The 22,104-nt window shown below is 41.5% G+C and overlaps 1 protein-coding gene across 1 annotated transcript in view; it reads left to right on the forward strand.

Moving 5' to 3' along the window:
• Positions 1–607: 607 nt before the first annotated feature.
• Positions 608–22,104, forward strand: part of si:dkeyp-113d7.10 — a 37,253-nt gene continuing 15,756 nt past the window's right edge. Inside the window, exon 1 of the mRNA XM_034710840.1 lies at positions 608–1,226. Coding sequence (XP_034566731.1) covers positions 842–1,226 — 385 coding nt within the window. The 5' untranslated portion in view covers positions 608–841. The remainder of the gene's footprint in view (positions 1,227–22,104) is intronic.

Here is a 22,104-nt window from a genome sequence, read left to right on the forward strand (position 1 = left end):
TGGGCAAAACTTGTAATCTTAATATCTTCTGAACCGTCATGTTAGAAAAAAATCACCCCCCGTACAGTGTGTGCCATTAGAGAGATTAGCTTCGTAGGGCCAAGCCGTTTTAGAACCAGGCTATTAACATGTTTATTAATGCTGCAAAGATGGTCTTTTTCCCATTCATGTCTATGTGGTTTCCGGTCTTTCTGCAGCCAGCCTCAAGTGGATTTTTGATGTAATGCAGTTTATAGCACTTCCGCATTGGCTTCATCGTTTGAGACTGGAGGTTGCCGCTTAGTAAATAACCATATTTCTGCATAGTAGTATAAGCACAGGTGCTCTACCATTAGATTCTTTGATCATTTTGTGACCTCTCATGTAATATGAGTAAGATTATCAAGTATAGTTGATGGCTGAGGTGTGGTGCTTCAGTGGAGCTGTTTTTATTGTAGTACTTTCACATTAAAGGGTGTAATTGTAAGGTATTTGGAGTAATAACACGGTTATCAGTCTGTGCTGGCAAATGTTAGTTTCTGAAAGCCAAAATGGCGTGGCTGACTGCAAGGGCGCGAGCGTGCACGGCGCGCGTGGGCCAAGACATGTGGGCGGGAAAATGTTGCTGCGCCTTTACGCGGTACTTTCCGGCACCTCCGAGGGGGCTGAACACGCGCTGAGAAGCCGAGGAGGAGAAAGCAGCAGCCGGAGGAACCGAGCCGAACACCCGCTGCAGGAGCCGTGAGAACTCGGGGAACGATTTTAACCGTGCTTTCGGTCGGGGAAGGCAGGGTTAGGGGGGTGGGTCGGGGGCTCGAGTACAGAAGAATGAGAAAGCCCTCTTACCGGAGGGGGCGAAAACATGAACGGGGCCGTGTACATTTCGTTTTTCCAGGGCCAGCTGGAGTCCGTGCTGGAGCAGGTCGTTCAGCTCGCCGTGCAGGAAATAAGCAAGACGGTGGGCTCCAGCTTGAACACGCTGCTGCTGGAGACTGCTGTTAAGGAGCAGGAAAACCACCGGCTTCGGCTCCAGCTGCAGTCGAGGGAGAACCGGGGTCGAACCAATAGCAGCCCCGCGGACAGTGGAGGCTCCACGGCGGCTGGCAAGAACAAGGCAGCGGGGGACGACAGAACAAAGCCCGAGCAGAAGCAGCAGACGAGGCAGCAACACGCCCCCGGAGGGCATGGCACCGAGCTCGGCATACCCACCGACACACGCCGCCTGGAGCAGAGAGGACGAGTCGTTGGTGAGCAGCCGTTATACAACAGTCATATTCACACTTAGTGAGCAGTTGTCGGGCACTCCTCCCTCTGTCTCTGCCTCCTACAGCACGCGGGATTGCGTAACTGTGCAGGCCGATTTGAGGCTTTATGAGTAAACTGCAGAGAAAGTGAGGCCTGCAGGTGATAACACAAGATTCATAAGCTTCTTTTACATGTTGAGAAGCATAAAGAGGTAACAGTCTGAGGGAAAAATCTGCGACACAGACAGGAGCAGGGCCTGGTGGGGTCAGGACAACTTTTAATTGGGCTTTAATTGGTACACAATGGAGCAGAGGCAACATATAATGGTTATAATGGAGAACCAGCAGCCATGTCTGGGTGTCATGTCACATCACATGTATTCACTGTGAAGCGTTGTGTCAGAACTGGTTCAAGAGGAAAAGTGGCTCATTTAGCAGTGGAGGCTGGAAAACACCACACTGTGAAGTTAAAAATAAAGCAAACATTTATTCCATGAGCTTGTACATCACAGTGAAGATTTACAGCCTCTTCAGGAATAGAGGGGTGGAGGTGGTGCGGTGGTGGACTGGTGGATGTGAAGGGGGGGCCAGGACAAAGAAGCAACAGACTATAAGAGACGGGCCTTGTGGTGGACAGGATTGTGGACGGACGTTGAGGCGGACCCCAGCGTGGTTTAAATCAGCGTTTCATTGGAGAGAAAAGGGACAGAGGCGGGAAAGCAGAGGACAAAGATGCAGCTCAGACTGTGAATATTCAGACTGTCAGCTAGTGTCCTCCAGTGTTTTTGCGGGAGAGAATCAGAAGCACTTGAATACGCAGTCAACTCGGCTACAAAGACTGGAAATGCCCTCAGGAAGGGTTAGATTGTTGTTGCGCATCATAGATTTAATTAAGGTTGAAGTAAGGCCTCAGGCTTGAGTTTGGTTAAAGAGTAGTTTGTTTTTCACACGTTTCAACTAGAGATGGCATGTTGAGGAAATTTTCCAACAGGTTATTCAATCTTGATAACGCTGCGGTACAGATTTCAACAAGCCGTGAAATAGGGATGATATTTGTTGATTCTGTAGAGTGTTTGTTACAGTCTTGCTTTCTTCCGCGATCATCTTGTAGATAAACTCCCTCTCATTGAGAAGTAAACACCCAATGATCACCCAACAATTTATACAAAGGTTGTCAAAGGGTTCACACTTCCGCTCAGTGTGAAAAACTGAAGCGTAAATATGGATGTAGTCTAGCATCCATAAAGCCATTTGTGGATGCAGTACCCTTAACGCACATTCAACTCCCCAACAAAAAGATTCCATACATCTGTACAATCTTCAGCCGGGCCAGCAAAGTCTACAACAGCATCTATAACAGTTTGCATACCAGCAGAGTCTACAGGAGGTCAGCATGGTCTACAGTAAGTGTACAGACCACAACAGGCTGGTACAGTGTACATTAGGTCTCCTGAAGGTTGCAGGGCTGTAGCAGTTCTGTATACTCTACAGCAGGTCTGTACAGTCTACAGCAGGAAAACAAAGTATACAGCAGGTCAGCAAAGTCTACAGCAGGTCAGCAAAGTCTACAGCAGGTAAGACAAGTCTACAGTAAGTGTACAGACCACAACAGGCTGGTACAGTGTACATCAGGTCTCCTGAAGGTTGGCAGGGCTGTAGCAGTTCTGTATACTCTACAGCAGGTCTGTACATTCTACAGCAGGCCAGCAAAGTCTACAGCAGGCCAGCAAAGTCTACAGCAGGTCAGCAAAGTCTACAGCAGGTCAGCAAAGTCTACAGCAGGTCAGCAAAGTCTACAGCAGGTCAGCAAAGTCTACAGCAGGTCAGCAAAGTCTACAGCAGGTAGGCAAAGTCTACAGCAGGTAGGCAAAGTCTGCACCAGGACAGCACAGTCTACAGCAGGACAGCACAGTCTACAGCAGGTGAACAAAGTCTACAGCAAGTTAGCAATGTCTATACAAGGTAGGCACAGTGTATAGCAGGACAGCACAGTCTACATTAGGTTGTACAAGTCTACAGCAAGTTAGCAATGTCTTTACAAGGTAGGTACAATCTACAGCAGGACAGCACAGTCTACAGCAGAACAGCACAGTCTACAGAAGGACAGCAAAGTCTACAGGAGGACAGCACAGTCTTCAGCAGGTTGGTAGAGTCTACAGCAAGTTAGCAATGTCTATACAAGGTAGGCACAGTGTACAGCAGGACAACAAAGTCTACAGCAGGACAGCACAGTCTACAGAAGGACAGCAAAGTCTACAGGAGGACAGCACAGTCTTCAGCAGGTTGGTGGAGTCTACAGCAATTCAGCAATGTCTATACAAGGTAGGCACAGTGTACAGCAGGACAACAAAGTCCACAGCAGGCCAGCACAGTGTACACCAGGACAGCACAATCTACAGCAGGACAGCACAGTGTACACCAGGACAGCACAGTCTACAACAGGACAGCACAGTGTACACCAGGACAGCACAGTCTACAACAGGACAGCACAATCACATTTGAGGAGGGCTTCATGACTACTACTGCTCCGTAGGGTAGCTGTGTATTGGCCTGAGTCTTACCAACTGTCATTTAGTCCTTCTGTTTATATAGTCAGTAGTACCAGATGATAAAGGGTTTGAAATTAAATACACTCATCAACCCCTAATACATTACTGCTGTTATTCATTCTCAGTAGCTTTGATAAACATCAATATAAATCAACTCATCTCTACTGCCATACTTAAAATAAAAGTGGTCTCTTGGCTTAAAAGCACCTGTTTCGATCGCACTCATTGTTATATTATTTACAAAACACAAACTTAATTCAGCAATGATGAAGCAGCAACAACAACAAAAATAAAAACTTCCTGAAGGAGAATCATCAGGCAGAACAGGACTCATACCAAGCTGTTACAGAAATCAATGTTTCAGCACTTATACCATATAATCCTTTCTGATAACTCTACAAATCTTTCCCTACAAAGTGTTGTTTTTGACTTTAATCCTAAAAAGCTGAAAGGTGTTTACGTGTTCCGGATGTGGGGTAGGGCAGGGAATGGACTCGCGGGATTATTTTCCAGCGTTTATCTGTTCTCGCAGAAGACAATATAAACCATTAACTGCCTTCTGTTTTTTTGCACTGCACCACTGTTCACTTAGTGATGCAAAGCAGCACTGAGGAGGAGGTACAGAAGAGGTTATTTGCAGCAAGGTCATTTACACAAACGATCATAAACCTATTCAGTAAACATAATTCACTAATATGAATCAATGACAAAAATACATTGCATTTTAGCTAGCTCACATTAACACAAGATATAACATTGAAGTCAAATGACTTTAGGAAAAACTTTTCTTTTTGGAATTGATCCAGTGGATTTCTTCAGCCTGCAGCAGTGAGACAGGTCGTAAATGCTGCAGTGTTATCATATCAAAGTTTGTAAACGTACAAGTTTATATTTCCCTGAATGGCTCAGATTGTTATCCTAAAGGACAGTGTGTAAAAACGATATTGCTGTCACTACCCACATGCTCCCATTCGTCCTGTAAGTTTGGATGGATATTAAACCCTGCATTCTTTTAGAGTGTGCTTTAACAAACCAGCCTCACATGGATCTCTGCTTCCCTTCTTTCTTTTTTACCTTTCTAATAAAAAATGATGGGGATTTTTTAACCTGAGAGCAGTTAAAGTTCTCTCTTGAAAGGCACTTAACTACACTCACGACAGTTATTTTATCTGGTAGAACCAAGCGGTAACTTCCAGTCTAAAAATATGAAGCCCATGTGGAAGTGCTAAAAACTGCAGTTCATCGAGCATCCACTTGAGGCTGGATGCAGAAACAACGTAAACCACATATGCACCAATTCAAAAAAGACGATATTTGCAGCAATAATAAACATATTTACCGCCTGGTTCAAAATAGGGGTTGGGTCTGGATAGATAATTTCTCTATCGGCACACATTGTACAGTGTTTACATTTTTTTAACTTTGTATTGTCAAAGTTATTAAACCTACGAGTTTTGCCCAAATAAGGACATGGCTGACTTGATTGACAGGCGGGCAAATTGTAGCTGGTAGCGAAAAGTCTAAAGGCATGCCTCTTTACCTCACACTAGCTCGTACAAAGTTAGGTTGATTTCAGCATTTCCAATATGACACCCACTGACGATTGGCTTAAAAACAGCGCTCAGGAACAGATGGGTGATGTCACAGATACTACGTCCGTTTTTTATACAGTCTATGGGTAGAACACAGGAGTTGTTGGACCACCCACCACTATTTAAAACACCAAAGTTGCAATCATATGTTGCACCTATTGCAGTCTCTATTGCAGCTGAAACTGTCCACTGGAGGAATTCAAACAGTGTTTACCCCCATTTAGTGGATCAGATTCCAAAATATGTAAACATTTGAAAATACCCTTAAAAACATTTTCAATAAGAATTTATATTGATGTTGCTTTTGAAATGTAATTTCCTTTTACAAAGCAAGGATAAACAAAACCATTGCAGTGTTTAGGTTGTTTAGTCAGGTCAGCAATCCATAAACCAAAGATTTCAGGTTTTCTATGACATAAAACAGACAAACAAATGAATCAGACATATACAAAAAGATAGAGAATCAAAATATGTCTGCCCTTTTACATTTTGAATCAGCTATTGATTGTTAAAAAGAGTGTTGCAGCAGCTTTAAAGAGCCACATGTGAAAATCATAGCAGACTATAGCTGATCCAGATGGGGCAGATGCTTCACAACAGGACTATTCTCATCCATCACAAACTGTGTCAGTAGCATCCAGCCCCTTGTGTGTGTGTGTGTTTGTGTGTGTGTGTGTGTGCGTGTGTGTGTTTGCGCATGCGTGTGTGTTTGTTTGGGTGTGTTTTTCGCTGCACGGTTGCAGTAGCACAAACAAACAGACACTTCTCCACATGCAAAGACACGTGAGAAAGAAGGACGGCTCTCATGCATGCATGCACACATTTGTGCACTCGAACGCAAACGCACTGCTGACACGCAAACCTTCCTCACCCGTCTCACCCCCACCCCCGCCTCATCTCATATAAAACCAGGCCACTGCCATGACACGCCACGATCAGGGCCGCAGAGGAGCTCAGGACAGATTGTGACATCACGACAGAGATGGCGAATTGCATACTGACCTGAGCCGGATTTAATTCTAACAAAAAAAAGAACATCAGCTTGTTTCGTAGAATTAAACATAAACAGACGTCCACAAAAGACAAGTTTATGAGTGCAACACCTTCCAACAGCTATTACATAACAGTAGGGCAATGAGTAAGGCTTATAAAACGAGGCATGAAGATAGGATTTAAAAGAGTACAGCCAACTAGAACTGAATACACGCTAAAATGGAAGAGTACAAATCATAGTCCAAAGCAACACATGAACAAATCCCCTAAATTGGAGAAAAGGTGAAAGGAGGAGTCTCCAGTCTTGACTCAAAGTTGTCATGTCGTTTCAGCATTAATCTGAATGCTTCATCTATAGGCTTAGTCTGGACCAATCCCAGGCCAGCTGAGAGGTCGGGATGCTTTGTACGTGCAGCCGTCCCAAAACAGAACAAGAGAACAGTGGGCTGATGTCATCTATCCTCGTCCTACATCTGAAGTAGTAACGGAGGGATTACACACTGTGACTGCAGGGAGAGCAGAGCAGTGCTGTGTGTGTACATGTCTGAGTATGTGTGTATGTGAAGCTCTTTAATGTGTGTTTAGCTCTCATGCTTCCGCAGTGCTGTAGTGCGATGTGAAAGCTCACTGGGATACCAATGTTGTGGCGCTGCGGCATCCCTATGGCCTCTTGCTCATTGTGACTCACTGCGCCTTTGTACTCGCACATTGCACCCTGAAACAATGTAATGTTGATGTCCCATTGGGTGACTTCGCATCATATCATGGTGTTGTGGAAGCGTGAGCAACACGATTTGCCACGTGCCATACTCAGACATGCACACAGAGCGCTGTTCTGCCGTGCCTGCTACATATTGCCACCTTCTTTCCTCCATTCCGCCACTGGACTTCCTCCAAGGGGGGATACGAGGCGGAACAATGTTGCCCCACCATCACGCGTCTGTGCTTTACACATTGCAGACAAGGAGTAATGGGTGTATATCACAGACTGCATAAATAATGGACGTAGTATCCGTGAGGTAACCCATCTGTTTCTGAAGTGCCGTTTTGAGGCCTATTGGTGGCGGCAGCCATATTGGAAATGTTGAACTCAACATAACTGCTGTCAAGCGAGTGTGATGTAAAGAGGCGGACTTTGAGCCTCCTAGCAAACAGATACAGTGTTCCTGCCTGTCAATCAAGCCAGCTGAGTGCATGCTGATCGAGAAATTAGCTATCCAGACTACACTTGTCTTTTTTACCAGGTTGTAAATGTGTTTATTTCTGCTGTAAAGATTGTCTTCTTTGAATTTGTGTGTATGTGGTTTCCAGTACTTTCGGAGTCAGCCTCAAGCGGACACTTGATGAGCTGCAGTTTTTAACACTTTCGCATTGGTTTCAATTCTCTTGGCCAGAGGTTGCCGCTTGGTTTAATTAAAGTTTATGCAGGGCAAGTTCATTGGCACAACTGCCAATAAGAATAGTTTTCTTTTTTCTGCCAATCAGAGTCTGAGACGTGTGTGCAATTTAAAAGATATCCTAAGCTAAAGCAATAAATCATACTTTTACCATTGTACGCCCAAAATGCCAATCATAAGTTATGTAACAATGTTACAATGTCATTTATCAGACGCTTTTATCCAAAGCGACGTACATACGAGAACAAGAACAACACAAGCAAAGATCTAGACAAGAGGAAACAAGATCAGTAAGAGTAACAAAGTGCTTTAAGTCAATTTGGGTGCAGGTACTGCCAAGCAGTGTAAAGGCAATGCACAAAAGTAAGTAAGGATTATTATTATTATTTTTTTAAATAAAACAAGGAACATCCACAGTGAAGCAACCAAACCATTTAAGACCTTCCATTATCATCAACAATTAACATCACAATAATGACCAAAGTACCAAGTGCTGGGTCACTCAAGAGCTGAACACAGATTCTCAGAGTAGAGCAGGACAGTGCGAGTCAATTGTAGCTGGACGACATGGTCTGCCACTGGGGACAACAGTGGAGAACAGTCTAGCTAAGTGCATAGTGCTTCCTAAAGAGCTGGGTCTTTAGCTGTCTTTTGCAGATCGAATGGAGTTATCAAATCTGTATCTCTGGTTAATGGCAACTGCTGTAATTCTATATTTCTCTACTACCTGGATGTAAACAGATACACATGACTGATGACATCCTGTGGTGTGGCGCGATTTTGCATAATTTTGATCTAAGATATGGACTGTGCCAGCTTACACTGGCATCTAGCCATTCGACAGCAGCAGTGCATAACTAGCACAGGCACGTGGACGTAAACTTGCAAGGTGGACAAAAGGATGGGGGTGCTAGCTCTGCTACTGTTAGCCATACTCAACAAACCAATTTGACATTGTTTGCCGCAGACACTGTAGTCTTGTATTTAGCCATATTCAATAAATTGTGCTCAGTTTAGACTGGATGTTTTCTCACCTTCAGACCAGGTTGTTTAGAATTGAAGTTCATTTTTCAACAACTTAGAAATGAATTGCTTTGGAACATCCCTAGTTACATCCCTACATCTATAAACTCTGAATAGAAGAACTGTGGAGACTAGACAGAAAGCATACCTTAATAATTATGTGTAACTATATATAAGAAATGTATAGATCTGAGAATATATGAGTTAGGTTGAGCAGGAAAAATCCTCCACAGTCTGAGATGGAGTCCCAGTCTGGTAACACCGTCTGTCTTTACCCTGCCATATGCAGATTGAGGGTCATCCCTGGGTCATGTAAGGAAGATCCGGTGTTGCTGACCATTTCTCTAACCTTGTACACATGGTTGTTGGGGGTTGTAAGTCACTAGCAGTCCCATACATGGGTAGTTTTGTTGCCTCTCAGCTCACGGGACTCTGTCTTCGGGTGATAACATATCCTCCTGTTTCCCATGGACGTGATTTATTCTTAGGCTTTTCACTGACAGCGTTCCAGAGAGGACGACTGCCCGGAGATTTATAGGCCTCTTGTGTCTGAGAAGGCAGGATTGTGCTGGTTAGCAATTTGCTGTCCATTCATTTCCATGTTTCTTTTAACTGCTTCAATTTGATTCCAAGGACTGGATATTTCTGTAGGAGAGAGTGCTGACTAGCTAGTTTCAACTTAAATCTTGTATGTTAGAGCTGTTGGTAAGCAACCGTTTATGTTCCTAAAATGTTCTAAAAGTGTCATGAAATATAATTGTAGCTTTCTTTGTGTTTTATGAGTTAAAGCCAGGCTGATTTTCACCATTCAAGGAGCTGCTGTCTATATTCTTTTTGCAGTTAACCCAAGAATAGTGTAAGCAGAGATGACAGAAGCAGCATAGTGTCTGTAGGACTAACTCAATAACATCCAGTGAGATAATTAGGCCACAGCCTCAAACCCATAGGTCAAAGGTCGCTGTTTGTGTGGGGTTTAACATGTGGAAAAGCAGGCCAAGCTTTCACTCTGATTTTTCTCACTGTGGAGAGAAACAAAGGATTAAGGAGAAAAAGGAGGAGGTGAAAAAGAAACGCTGGAGTGATTCTGTTAGTGTAAGTTATTAAATGAGCCCCCACAGAGATCTGAGACTGAAGACAGACCCCCCCCACACAAACCCTGCAGGAGTCCATCAACTCTAATCCAACCTCAAACTCAACCTGATTACAACTGACGTGCTGTTTTAAGACTACAGTGAAGGGCTATTCTAGTTTTTGATAATTGTCTGATTATCCAGTTTATTCATTAATAACTTGAAAGAAAGAACTCAGACTGTGCGCCCAGTTTTCAAGAGGCTTTGATGACTTTAACCTATATAAAAAAAACAGAGAAATTTACTCCACAGATCCCCCCCTTATTGTCAAGAGCTGACAATAAGATTTTTGAAAAGAAAGAGTTTGGCAAAGGTGTGACTTGAGGCATTGATCAGCAAATTGATTATATATATATTTTTGGGAGTCTGAAGTGACCATATTTGGTTAAGAGAGAACACTAAGTTATCAAAGCTAGGCAGTCCTGGTCTATGGCTAATTCATTAGCTTCTTAATCCATGCAAGTAAGAGCCAACAACATTCATGACACAGATGACTGCTAATTAGTGCTAACATATAAATAAGCCAATTCCACTGTATTAAAAAAACTGGAGCTCAGACTTCTTCAACAGTCTGTGCGATAAACAGCACAGTAAAAGAGGTTATTTGTCTGATATTGTCATTAAGAAATTTTAATAAATGACTGAATAAGCTGAGGTGACACCTAACTGAAAGTCCAAACCCCAAATTATTAATAAATGTAATCCTTAATATAATTTCAGCAGGTGAATTTTATAAAAATATATCCCCTGTTTAATTGTTGTAAGGAGAAATTTGAGGAAAAAGTTATAGTGACAAAAACAGTTTTTTTGTACCAGGCTGTAAACAAGCTGGACAATTTAACACTCGACTCTTTGGGGATTGCCTTACTTTTGGAGGCAGCTTCAAGTGGACATTTAAGGAACTGCATTTTTAGGGACTTGCGTGTTTCCTCTATTTTTCAGCCCTGGAGGTAAATGTTAAAAAGATGTGTCAGTTGAAAACTGAGGCCCTTAAACTGAACTCGTGATGACCCTCAAGGGTTGCACGCAGGCTTTAAAAGGTCAGACTTGTCTATTATTTGGGGCGTGGGGGCACTTCAACAAAATTAGAAGGTGAGTGATTTGAACCAGGGGCCTCTTCATATAACCTATATATCATTAATGTGCTCACAGACACCCTCTGGCTCCTCCTACCCTCCATGTGTTCATATGACCATATGGACATACATGTGAACATGCGATCATATGAACATATGGACATATGGACATATGGAGGAAGAGCCAGACCCTGAAAAATCATACAGCAGTGGGGTCACCCTTCCCCCAAACCAGACAGTCTCAAATACTGTAGCTCAGAGAGACAGATTCTGGTGCTTTTGTTTTGACAATTTTCATTAATACACTAAATCTCAGAGGTAAATATTTCACTTGTAATGGTACTTACTTTACATGATGGATTTAGTCAGTGTGCAGATACGATTTTGCTTCCCATTCCTGTGAAGGGAAAGTACTTATTTTCACTTTTGGGCAATTTCAAAACACAAACTAAAACCTTGAGGCAACATCAGACCAGCAACTCCTATATACTGTGCCTTTTCTGATGTTTCATAAACACCTACAAAGTATTAATCAACATTCACATTTTACAACAATTTTGTAAAGTTTAGTTGTACGTATGTTATATATGATGCTATGTGTAAAACACCTTAAAAACTACTATGTGTATGATGGATTTAGCTGAGTTGAAATTATTATGAAATAGTGTTTCCTTCTGAAATTTGGAGGATTAGAGGTAAAAAAGTAGTGTGAAGAGATGTGCTTTACATTTGCACTTCAAAGTTAATTTTTAACCATTAACTGTTCAGCAAGTGGTACAAAAAGTTTGAAAGTGTCACAGTGGACGTTTTTTTCAGGTTGCAGCAGCAAAACAGGCTGTAATGGCTTCAACATATATCATGATCAAACCAAGTGTCTCTACGGACAGACTCAGATAGTTATTCTAAGTGTCTGGGGACTTCATGGAAGGGATCTCTTCAGAGATGGACCTTTTTTTGTTAAAGTGGAAGATGACTCTTTAAACCAGATGGGATCTTAATTGAATATTTAAAATGATGAAGTTACACACGAATAAATGGCATCAGTAGATCAGCAACTCCTGTGTTCTGAGACAAAGTCGCTGCTTTGTGAATGGAGTCAGGTGTCTTTGAAGAGAGGGGTGTACCAGCTGTTACTGCTTAGAAAGTCACCTCCTTCTTTAACAAGTATCCTTTCTGTAGTGTTGCCAGACTCTTAAAATATCAATCTGAGCGTGTTGGTGACAGAAACAACAACTTTAAGTGGATGCGCCGGATTATAACGGATTAAATTACAGCCGGTTTCACTGCTGTTGGCAAGTAAAAAACCTTTTAGTACATTGTAGTCATGTCAACCCCAAAATATGCAGAAATAGGCTTCTGGTTGAAAAATATCAGCATTTCCCTTTAATTACGGATGCAGGTCCTTTTCTGTATTTTAGTATTTTGTGGTAAAAGTTCTTGAGCTGAGGTAAGTCCTCCATCATTGCAAAAAATGCATCTGTTAAACTGAGAGCCTCTTTTGTTTCTCTAAAAATGTCTCTCTGTTTTTTATTCTAAAGGGAATTGTTCTTTATTTGGTAATTAGTTAATTTCAGGAATTATGCGAACAGAAAGGTTTATTGTGTTGTGCTTTGCCCTGGGTAATGACGGTCAGGAAACCAGTACAGTCAGCTGCTTTCCCTCCACAGTGGGGAACTCCCCTCGGTGTGTTTGTCTTTATCAGACGTGTCAGTGGTCGTGATTCTGGACGCCTGTTACTGAGTCCAGTCGCAGTTTCCTGCTTTTGTTTTGTGGGTTTGTTTCTAGGCAAAACCTGGACTCCAACACACGAACAAACAGGCATCAGTGCTGATTCATACTTTCATAACTGCTGAATGCCGGATATAGCGATGAGCAGCAAATTAAGACTCACAACATATGATTGAAGTCATTCAGACTGTCTGTTTTTAATCCTGCTTGAACACATTTTTTATTAGTTTTGAGCTGAGGATGTATGATCTTCTCTTTGTTCTGGTCTTGTTGTTTTCATGATGTTATTGTCGTTTGGTCTTTCAAACTGATCTTTGTGTTCTGTTAAGTTTTTTATGGCTTAACTAAATGTGCTTGTTAAATCAGCTGCTATTTTGAAATGTGATTGATGTGATAGATTGAAATGGATTAAAAAAGTTAAAAACCAATGAAGACGTCATGCTGTTTGGGAGTGTTCAATTTGAAACATTGTTAAAGCACAGCTTGAGTCAAGTACACAAACTAATTAAAACCAAAAACTAGGGATGGGCATTTCAAGCCAAAATACTATTCGATAATCATTGTAGGGGTGAGCCCGACTAAGGATTTGCTTAGTCGAATCTGATTAATCAGATTTTGCCCATAGTCGACAAATAGTCAAATGTTTGTTGTTTTTCCTTATTGACCCAAAGTCTGCATGATGGTGACCGCATGAAAATATTACACATAACCATTTACAATTAAGAGACTCGTAGCTTAAAGTAAAAGGGACAACAGAATATTATAAGTATAAAACTTAGATTTTTTAAATCTATATTGCTAAATCAAATAAGGCCACCATCCGTTAAACATGGAACAACGCGCCGTTACAGAATAAGGAATCAGGAGATATTTAAACAGTGTTCGCACAGCAGAGAGCAGCGCTGCGGAGGGTAGTTTGTCCAACTTAAGACTAAACATTTGTATAATGTTCAAAATCAAACCTGAACCAGCTAAAGGGTTTTTAAATCTCTTAACAGAACCTTTTAAAACAGTCTTTCATCGCGCCTTTGTCCGCTTGAGTCTTTTCACATTGTACGTGAGGAAAACCATCGTGTTTACGGGCAGAAGTGCGCTCCTTGCTTTGTTGACTGTACATCCTGTCTTTGATAATATCCTCTCTGATGGCGTGGAGGTGGATGGGATGCTGTGGATTATTTTTGAGGCTTCAGACAGCTTTGGGTATTCCTCCTCGTTCTTTTGGCCCCGCACAGTTTTTATGTGGTCCGGTAATCCTTGATCTCACAGCCCTCTTCATGAAGCTGCTCCTCATCTTCATCACTATTTTTTAGGATCAACTGAAGTTTTATTTCCTGACATTTTGAGCTGCCATGAACGTAGAAAGATTTAAAGACCAGCTGAGGTACGTCTGCTCCACAGGTCCTGCTAAATGGTCCACCTTTAATTACCAGGGGAGATTTAATTACCACTTTAAGGAGATTTAACACTTCAAACGCTGTTCTCAGAATTACATTAAATAAGTCTATATTTTTATAAAAATAGGATATATGAGACACTATTTTTACGGGAAACAGGAAAATAATGTAAAATAATGTCAAATTAGACATTGAGCACCCCCATGGTTTGAATGGAATGATCCACGTTTCACATGCAAATATTCGACTATGAGATTGGCAGTCGACTAAGGCTCGTTAGAACGAATCATCGAATATTCGACTATTTGGGGTCACCCATAAATCATTGGCATCTATTCGACGATTATCCCCCCCCCCCCCACACACACACCTACCTGTCCCATTAACGGCCCGTTTGTGTGGCAGTCTCGTTAACCAGCAGCTAGGACGAGTTGCTGCTAGTAGCGGGCACTGACGGCGTCTGTCTCTATCTCTATGTCGGTGTTTCAGTGATCCTGCGTGGCTTGTGTGTTTACATTTTACAGCCATACTCAGTCTCTAGAAAAATGTGTAGAAGTGTGAGATTCAGAAATGGAGAGAATCGTTGGGACTCTTGCGAATGTTTTCTTCTTCTTTTGTTTGCTAATGCGGTTAGCAAACAGCTTTAACGCTCTATAGCCACCGTCTGGCAGTAATACAACAGGCACAGGTAAAAACAATGAAAAATGGTACTTTTAAAATGAGAAAATGTTTGAAGTAACTCAACATTTACGAAGTGAACGAATAATCATATATTCTAAAATCATTGCCCATCCCTATTTTAGATATGTTGTTAACATAAACATTACATCATGACCACTTAGTATCCTTTTTGCTTTATGTCCTTACCTCCTGAGACCTGCCCCCCTTTCGTTCTGACGGGGGCAACTTCACAATGTGAGAGATACGTGTGATTCATAACTTTGGAAAATCTCAGGAGCCTACTGTCCATGAAAGTTTGTCATTTTTAGAAGCACAAGTTTGTAAGGGCTCTAGATTTAAAAAAGACTAAAAATGAGTCAAGCTCCAAGGTTTTGTTTTGCTGGTGGGGTCAATAAACTGTACTCACTGTACTGTAAACTGTTTCATTGTACACAGAGTAATGCAGGACTAACAGCATTAAACGGCTGTAATTATGTCATGAAGTGACATAGGTACACCAAAACCCCCGTCTGTGATGGAAACAGAGCGCTGTGTGAGGGAGCAAACTGACTGCAGTCTGCTCAGACACTCTGCTCCAGAGACTACAGTCATCACAGAAGCCCCTTTTACACAGCCTGACAAAGACTGAAGTGTTTTGCGTTGTCTTTGTTTTGAAATGCACAGAAGGAAAATGGAGGGGTGAAGTTGTTCTGACATTGGAGGTAGAAACAGAGGAAAAAATAGTAAACGGAGGTGGCAGGATGAAATGTGTGCTGTGTGCATGTCAGAAAGCGTGCTTTTGCTTTTTGTCTGCATGTCATGCCTCTTGTGCTTACTTAGTGCCTTGGTGCAATGTAAAATGGAATACCAAACAATATGTGTGGGATTCAGTGTGAAAGTACAAAGGCGGTGTGATGGTGGAGCATTGCTGTGGTACTGTGGTGGAATCTGAATGTAAAAAAGGGAATAACAGCTAAACCATGTTTTATCAGGACACTGATGAAGTCACATTACAACCTGTTTGCTGTTGTCCTCTATGATTGACCTTTTATCTTCAATCAATCAATCTTTATTTCTTTTGCGCCAAATCACAAGAAATGTTATCACAAGACGCTTTACAAGCATAGCAGGTCTAGACTGTACTCTGTTATATTATTAACAAAGACCCAGTCCTATCTTAAGGCTGATTTATACTTCTGCGTTGAATCAACGGCGTACCCTACGCCAGGGGTCCGCGTAGCTCCCGTACCTACGCCGAGGCCTACGCACGTAGCTGACATGCACCTCCTCCAAAATGTAACTCCCCGTAGAGCTGACGTGGACCTCAAGCCCTGTGATTGGTCCGCTAGGCGGCTTTGTATTTCCCGCATTTACAGCACTTCCGGGATCCCGGACATCGGCCGCACATCGCCTGTGTATTTCATCTCCTCCTCTCTATTCTTCATGTAATCATGTCTGTATGATAAACAGCAACATGTATCAGCTGTAGATTAACATAACACGCTCTGAATCTCTGTGGAAAAGTAAACAGAGATCGTAGCGGGGCCGGAAGCAGGCGACCGGCTATCAGAGAGACCGCACTGCCCTCTAGTGTTTCGGCGGAGAATTGCTGCGTGACACAGACACACCGACGCACAAGTATGTGGGGCTCATGTCCGCGTCAGCCCCTGCTGCGTAGGGGAGACGCAGAAGTATAAATCAGCCTATACTCTGTTCATTATTTATACAGTCTATGGTCTGATCTCATCTTAATTCACCATGAGCAGAGTACTTTGCAGCATTTAGCAAGTTACAGTGACAAGGACAAACTTCCTTCCTTTAACAGGTAGCTCTGCAGCTGTTCAGCTCTTGAGTGACCCAGCACTTGGTACTTTAGTCATTATTGTGGTGATGTTAATTGTTGATGATGATAATGGAAGGTCTTAAATGGTTTGGTTGCTTCATTGTAGATGTTCCTTATTTTATTGCAGTACCTGCACCCAAATTGACTTGAAGCACTTTGTTACTCTTACTGATCTTGTTTCTTCTTGTCTAGATCTTTGCTTGTGTTCTTGTTCTCGTATGTACGTCGCTTTGGATAAAAGCGTCTGCTAAATGACATTGTAACATTGTCACATTGTCGAGACCTCAAGCATAACCAGACTCACACTCATGTCTCTTAGCAGTCCTGTAGGAGACATTCACAGCTAGCCGGATTTTTGACTGTATATAAGCAGGACTCACTTTAACTCTCTCAGACTGGAAATAGGCCTCTTGTTAAAAAATCCTGTAACCCTTTCATCAATCAATTTGTCAAGAGATGTGTGCGTGTGTGTGTGTGTGCAAAACCAGTTTGTACACTGACAAAAAGCTCTTTGTATCAGTGTCAGCGGTTAATGAATGATGAGGATTTTAGAGACCTTTTAACAACGAATCAGTGATCCTGATGTTTCCAGACCAGCACCAAAGCCCTTCATTGTTTAGTGCTGCTCTAACTACAGTCTGTTAATGAGCACTCCTAATAGATTCATCTATTTTTAACAAGAGTATCTTTAAAAAGATCAGCACACATGGAAGGAATAATGAACTTATTATCAGAGGTAATAAATCAATAACTGTAGATGAAGTGAGCACAGTGTTGGAAAGTGAACCAGATGACACTGTCTCAGTCTTATCTCCATTTGGTTCCATTAACGCTCATTAAGTTCATGATGAAGCTCTTTAGAGGGGGAACTCCAGGTCCGTCCTCTGATGTGCTCTCAGATTAGTTTGACTCTGATTGATGATTCAGAGCGGAGAGACAACAAAAACACACAGAAGGAGGTCTGTTCTGACTGAGCACGCATCTGACTGGACACACATGAGAAATAAAGGAACACAACCACAATGACGACAGTTTGACAAATACACTGCCAGAAAGCTTCATCTCGTCTTTACAACTCCACCTTCAGGAGCCAATAAATGACTTTTAATGAAGATTAAGAAATTTAGAAACTCAGATAACCTGAACATAAACTGCCATTAAAGTTGATCTCCAAAGTCTCAACTTGTTTTAAGTAGAATCTGTTGTACAAACATGTAGCCTGAGCTGCTTAACATGGTGCTACCAGATTGACAAAATGCCCCGTACAGTGTGTGCTGATCGAGAAATGAGCTATCCAGACTCAAGCGTGCCGGATACGGCCCTGGTGGTGAGGCTTTCAGCAGTGGGACTGCCCCCTGGTGGCTGGCTGCAGTACAGGTCAAAAAATCTGTCTCCCCCATTCATTTGAATGGGGAAGCAGTCAAACTTTAAAAAATAAATACACGTCGTACGAATGTTTCTCACATCCGTATGCTGTGGTAATATGTAATTAGTATATGACTGTTTTGTGTCCAAGGCCTCTTTTTCCTGAAAAGTTAATTTTTCGTTAGTTATTAGAGTTTAAAAAACGGGGTTTTACTTCAGGGTTTGCTTTGATTCACGGCCGCCGTAGAACGAAACTTCAAAGGACACACAGCGTCTTGTGACGTTACGCTGTAGGGCGGAGCTTATTACAAAGGCTTCGCAGGCTCTGGCTGCACAATGGCTGCGCCCAGGAGAGGGATTTTTTGGCTTCAGAACTGTACAACGGGAAGAGGCGGAGCAACGCTGTCCATTTTTATTTACAGTCTATGTCCAGACTACACTCGTATGTAAACATGTTTATTTCTGCTGTAAAGATCGTCTTTTCTGAATTTGTGTGTATGTGGTTTCTGGTACTTCCCAAGCCAGCTTATAGCGGACACTCAATGAACTGCAATTTTAACACTTCCGCATTGGCTTCAATTCTTGCAAAGGTTGCCGCTTGGTTTGCTCACAGAATGGAAACCAGTATAATGATGTCATCAACGAATCATTAACTTTTTTGTTGGCAAAATCATTTTTTAAAACAATGAGAAAAAATTCAACTACAAGGCTATGAAAAAATGAAATGCCAGATTAAAATATAGGTTATAGATTTTCTTTTAAAAACACTGCGCTCGCCATGTTAAGATTTTCACCACCTTTGACTCTCAAACAGGTTGCCATTCAACTTGATCTTAAAAAACTCTTACAGAAAACAGGAATATCTGTCTTTCTATCATTGAGTTTTATACTGGCTGATGACAACATTACATAATGTTGCTTGTGTTAATAAAGGGCGTAAAAACATGTGGGTGGTTCCAAACTGGCCGTTGAAGACTTACTTTTTACAAGACCCGTTTAAAAAGATCTCATATTAAACAGGGTTCCCAAGCGTCCTGGAAAACCTGGAAAACCTGGAAAATAGTTGACTAGTTTTCCAGTACTGGAAAACACCTGGAAAATGGGAGAAAAAGTCAAATGTCCTGGAAAATTATTCCAACATGACTGCGTGCGACCTGACAGTTAAGAAAACACATCCCCATTCAACATTTGTGGCCATTTTTGTCATTTAGTTCTATTTAGGTCAATTTATGCACTGATCCTCTGATTATTATTTATTTATTTATTTATTTCAGTATGGCAGCTTCCAGATTCCTTTGCTGGCTCTTTTGTTTTTTTCTTAGCTAATTTTATATTTTTGAGAAAATAGAAAGCTGAGAGGAGAGTTGCCCATCATTGTTACTTGGTTGCACTAATAAAGTGAAGTGCTGTACATCTGTGGTTGCATTATTCTATAATCAATTTGCCATCATTTTAAAGCATGTAAGAGATGATTTCATGGATAGCCATAGACTTTCAATGTAGACTTCCACTGAGAGGAACATATTAGATTATTTAGGAACTAAATTAGGAACTTAATTTAGACTGTCATACCAGCTTGATCATCACTGAAAATGTCCTTGAAATGTCCTGGAAAATGATCTCTGGAAAAGAGTGGGAACCCTGTTAAAGCTGGAACAACTCAACTCAACTGAACTTTATTTATATAGCACCTTTCATACATAAAAACATGCAGCCCAAAGTGCTTCACGGAATAACAGAGTGACAGAAAACAACAGCAATAATATTATAAAAAGGCATGATTATAAATAAAATACTTAAAATAAAATAAAATCAATACAGTTAAATTACTAAAATAACTAGTAGTGTAAAGAAAAGTTAAAAATAAGGTAGCTTTAACAAGATGAGATGAATACAAGAAATACATAGATAATTAAATAAGATAAATATATGTTAAAGCTAGGGTTGGTAGTCTCGGAAAACCAGCATGAATTTGACTGTAGCTTTTCCTCAGGACTCCGTCTAACCCCTCCCCTCCTCCCTCGGAGCTCCGCCAAAACGACGCCCCCCCCCCGCTCACATGCACGAGCGCCGCTGATTCTCGACCATATGATCGTGACTGATTCAAAACCGGTCCTCACCAAAACATTATCATAGTGAAAGTTAAAAACACAAACAAACATGGCTGCTGTTAGTACTCACAACTGTCATGCTAGCATTATCCAGTTGTACCGGTGACATGATATCAGGAGAAAAGTTATAACACATATATAATACTGTAACAACTCTACTGTTTGTTAAACGTGTTCAGTGTAGATGTTCTTAATTCCTACAGTGTTGACAGTCAGTGAAGGCATCAGGAGAGGTGTAGAGTGTGCGAGTGGGAGAGAGGAGATGAGAAGTTTTTCATTCATTCAAACATTGATTGTTGTTTTGTTGGTTGGCGTGATCACGGCCGACAGTGACCGGTTATTAAAACTCAACGTGTTCACGAATCGGCTCGTCATCATTACAGCGTCCAGACGGACGCTACAATAAATATATATTTTCTGTAGGACTTGCTGAACGTCATTAATTATTCTGCTTGTTGGTGAGAGCTTTTTAGACTCTGATCCGGACTACAGTCCTGAGCAAAGCACCTCATCAGGTCAGAGGGGACAGGCCCGAGGACGAGCGAGAGGGGCAGTCAGTAGAGTCAGGGGAAGCAGAGGCAGGAGACGGGGACTCGGAGGAGTGCACGCCGGGGAAATGTACGTGCAGGAGGAGGGCAGAACGGCTGGACGGGATTTGATTGGTTTAAAATTTGGGGAGCCAAAAAACGGTGATTGGTTGGTGTTTTCCCAGGTTTACTCTGGCTGTAGATAGCAGTTTTTTTTCACTCTTTTTTAGGAACACATCATGTATTGATTGCCATCAGGACATAAAGATCATTTTAACCAGTATGACAAAAAGATTATCTAAATCTGATTACCAACCCCAGCTTTAAAGCAATGATTCATATAATAATGATTACAATAATAACAGTTACAACCTTCCTTATTTGTGAAGCAGAACACCAAGACTTCAATCTTTTTTTGCCATTACCTTATACATCTGTTCATGAGACTGTTATAACAGTGTCATGGTCTGACTCAAGGATTTGTTGGTTAACAGAATCCTGTGAAATTGATTAAAAATAAAAACCTTACAGCATAACTAACAAATGAATGTATAACCTTTATGTTGACAGATTTTAAGTTGATGAAATAAATTGAAGATCTCCCCAAAAAATCTTTTCACAATAAGAAAAGTAAATAAAAGTCTGTATTTCTATCCGGATGAAGGAAGGGATAATGTATAGTGAATGGGTGGTGATGTGAATTAGGAGCCCCGCAGGGTTAGCAGGGTGATGTCTCTTCTGTGGGGGTAAGAGTTCATCTTTACTGATATTATCAGTGGTTACACAATGACACACATCTGTAGTCTCCCAATCTCCTCATACTCTACACACACTCTGCACACTACACTCACACAGTATGCTGAAATAAAACACAACAATAAAAACATGTCTGTGCAGGTTAGTGAGGGATGTTCAGAAAAGATGATATTTCGTAATCAGTGAACTGGATTAACCAATCCTGGGGAGAAAATTAGGTGGTTAAAGATCTAGATAAATCTGTTTTGGGTTACAGTTTCAGAGCTGTTGTTCCCTGATCTTCACTTTTTTAGTAGAAAGAGTAAAAAAAGATAAATCAGCCATGAATTAATCAATAATGCAGAATCTGAGTTTCTGTTTGTGACACGCTGCTAAAGGTCTGAAAACTCACCTGAGAGTGTGCTGTTGTCTGACCTGGATCCTTTAATTACAGCTCACCCTGTGGATTATTTACATGTCTGCCAGACATGTGGTTACCGTGACGACAGGCGTGTTATGACTCAGCTGTAGGTCTCTGTGTTCCTGATGGAGCTTTCCAGGAGCATGTTGAGCTCCAGCTCATTATGCGTCCCCTGCTGTGCAGAAATGTAAATTAAAATGAACAAACAATAAAAACATGAAAGTTACATTAAACATTCTTTGTCATGAATACAAAAATGAGATATAGTGACCAAACGTTATCTTTTCCAGGCTGTAAACATGCCTATTTCTGCTGTAAAGTCTGATATTTAAACATG

This window comes from Notolabrus celidotus, chromosome 20 (genome assembly GCF_009762535.1).
Source record: "Notolabrus celidotus isolate fNotCel1 chromosome 20, fNotCel1.pri, whole genome shotgun sequence".
In the NCBI taxonomy this organism is placed as follows: domain Eukaryota; kingdom Metazoa; phylum Chordata; class Actinopteri; order Labriformes; family Labridae; genus Notolabrus; species Notolabrus celidotus.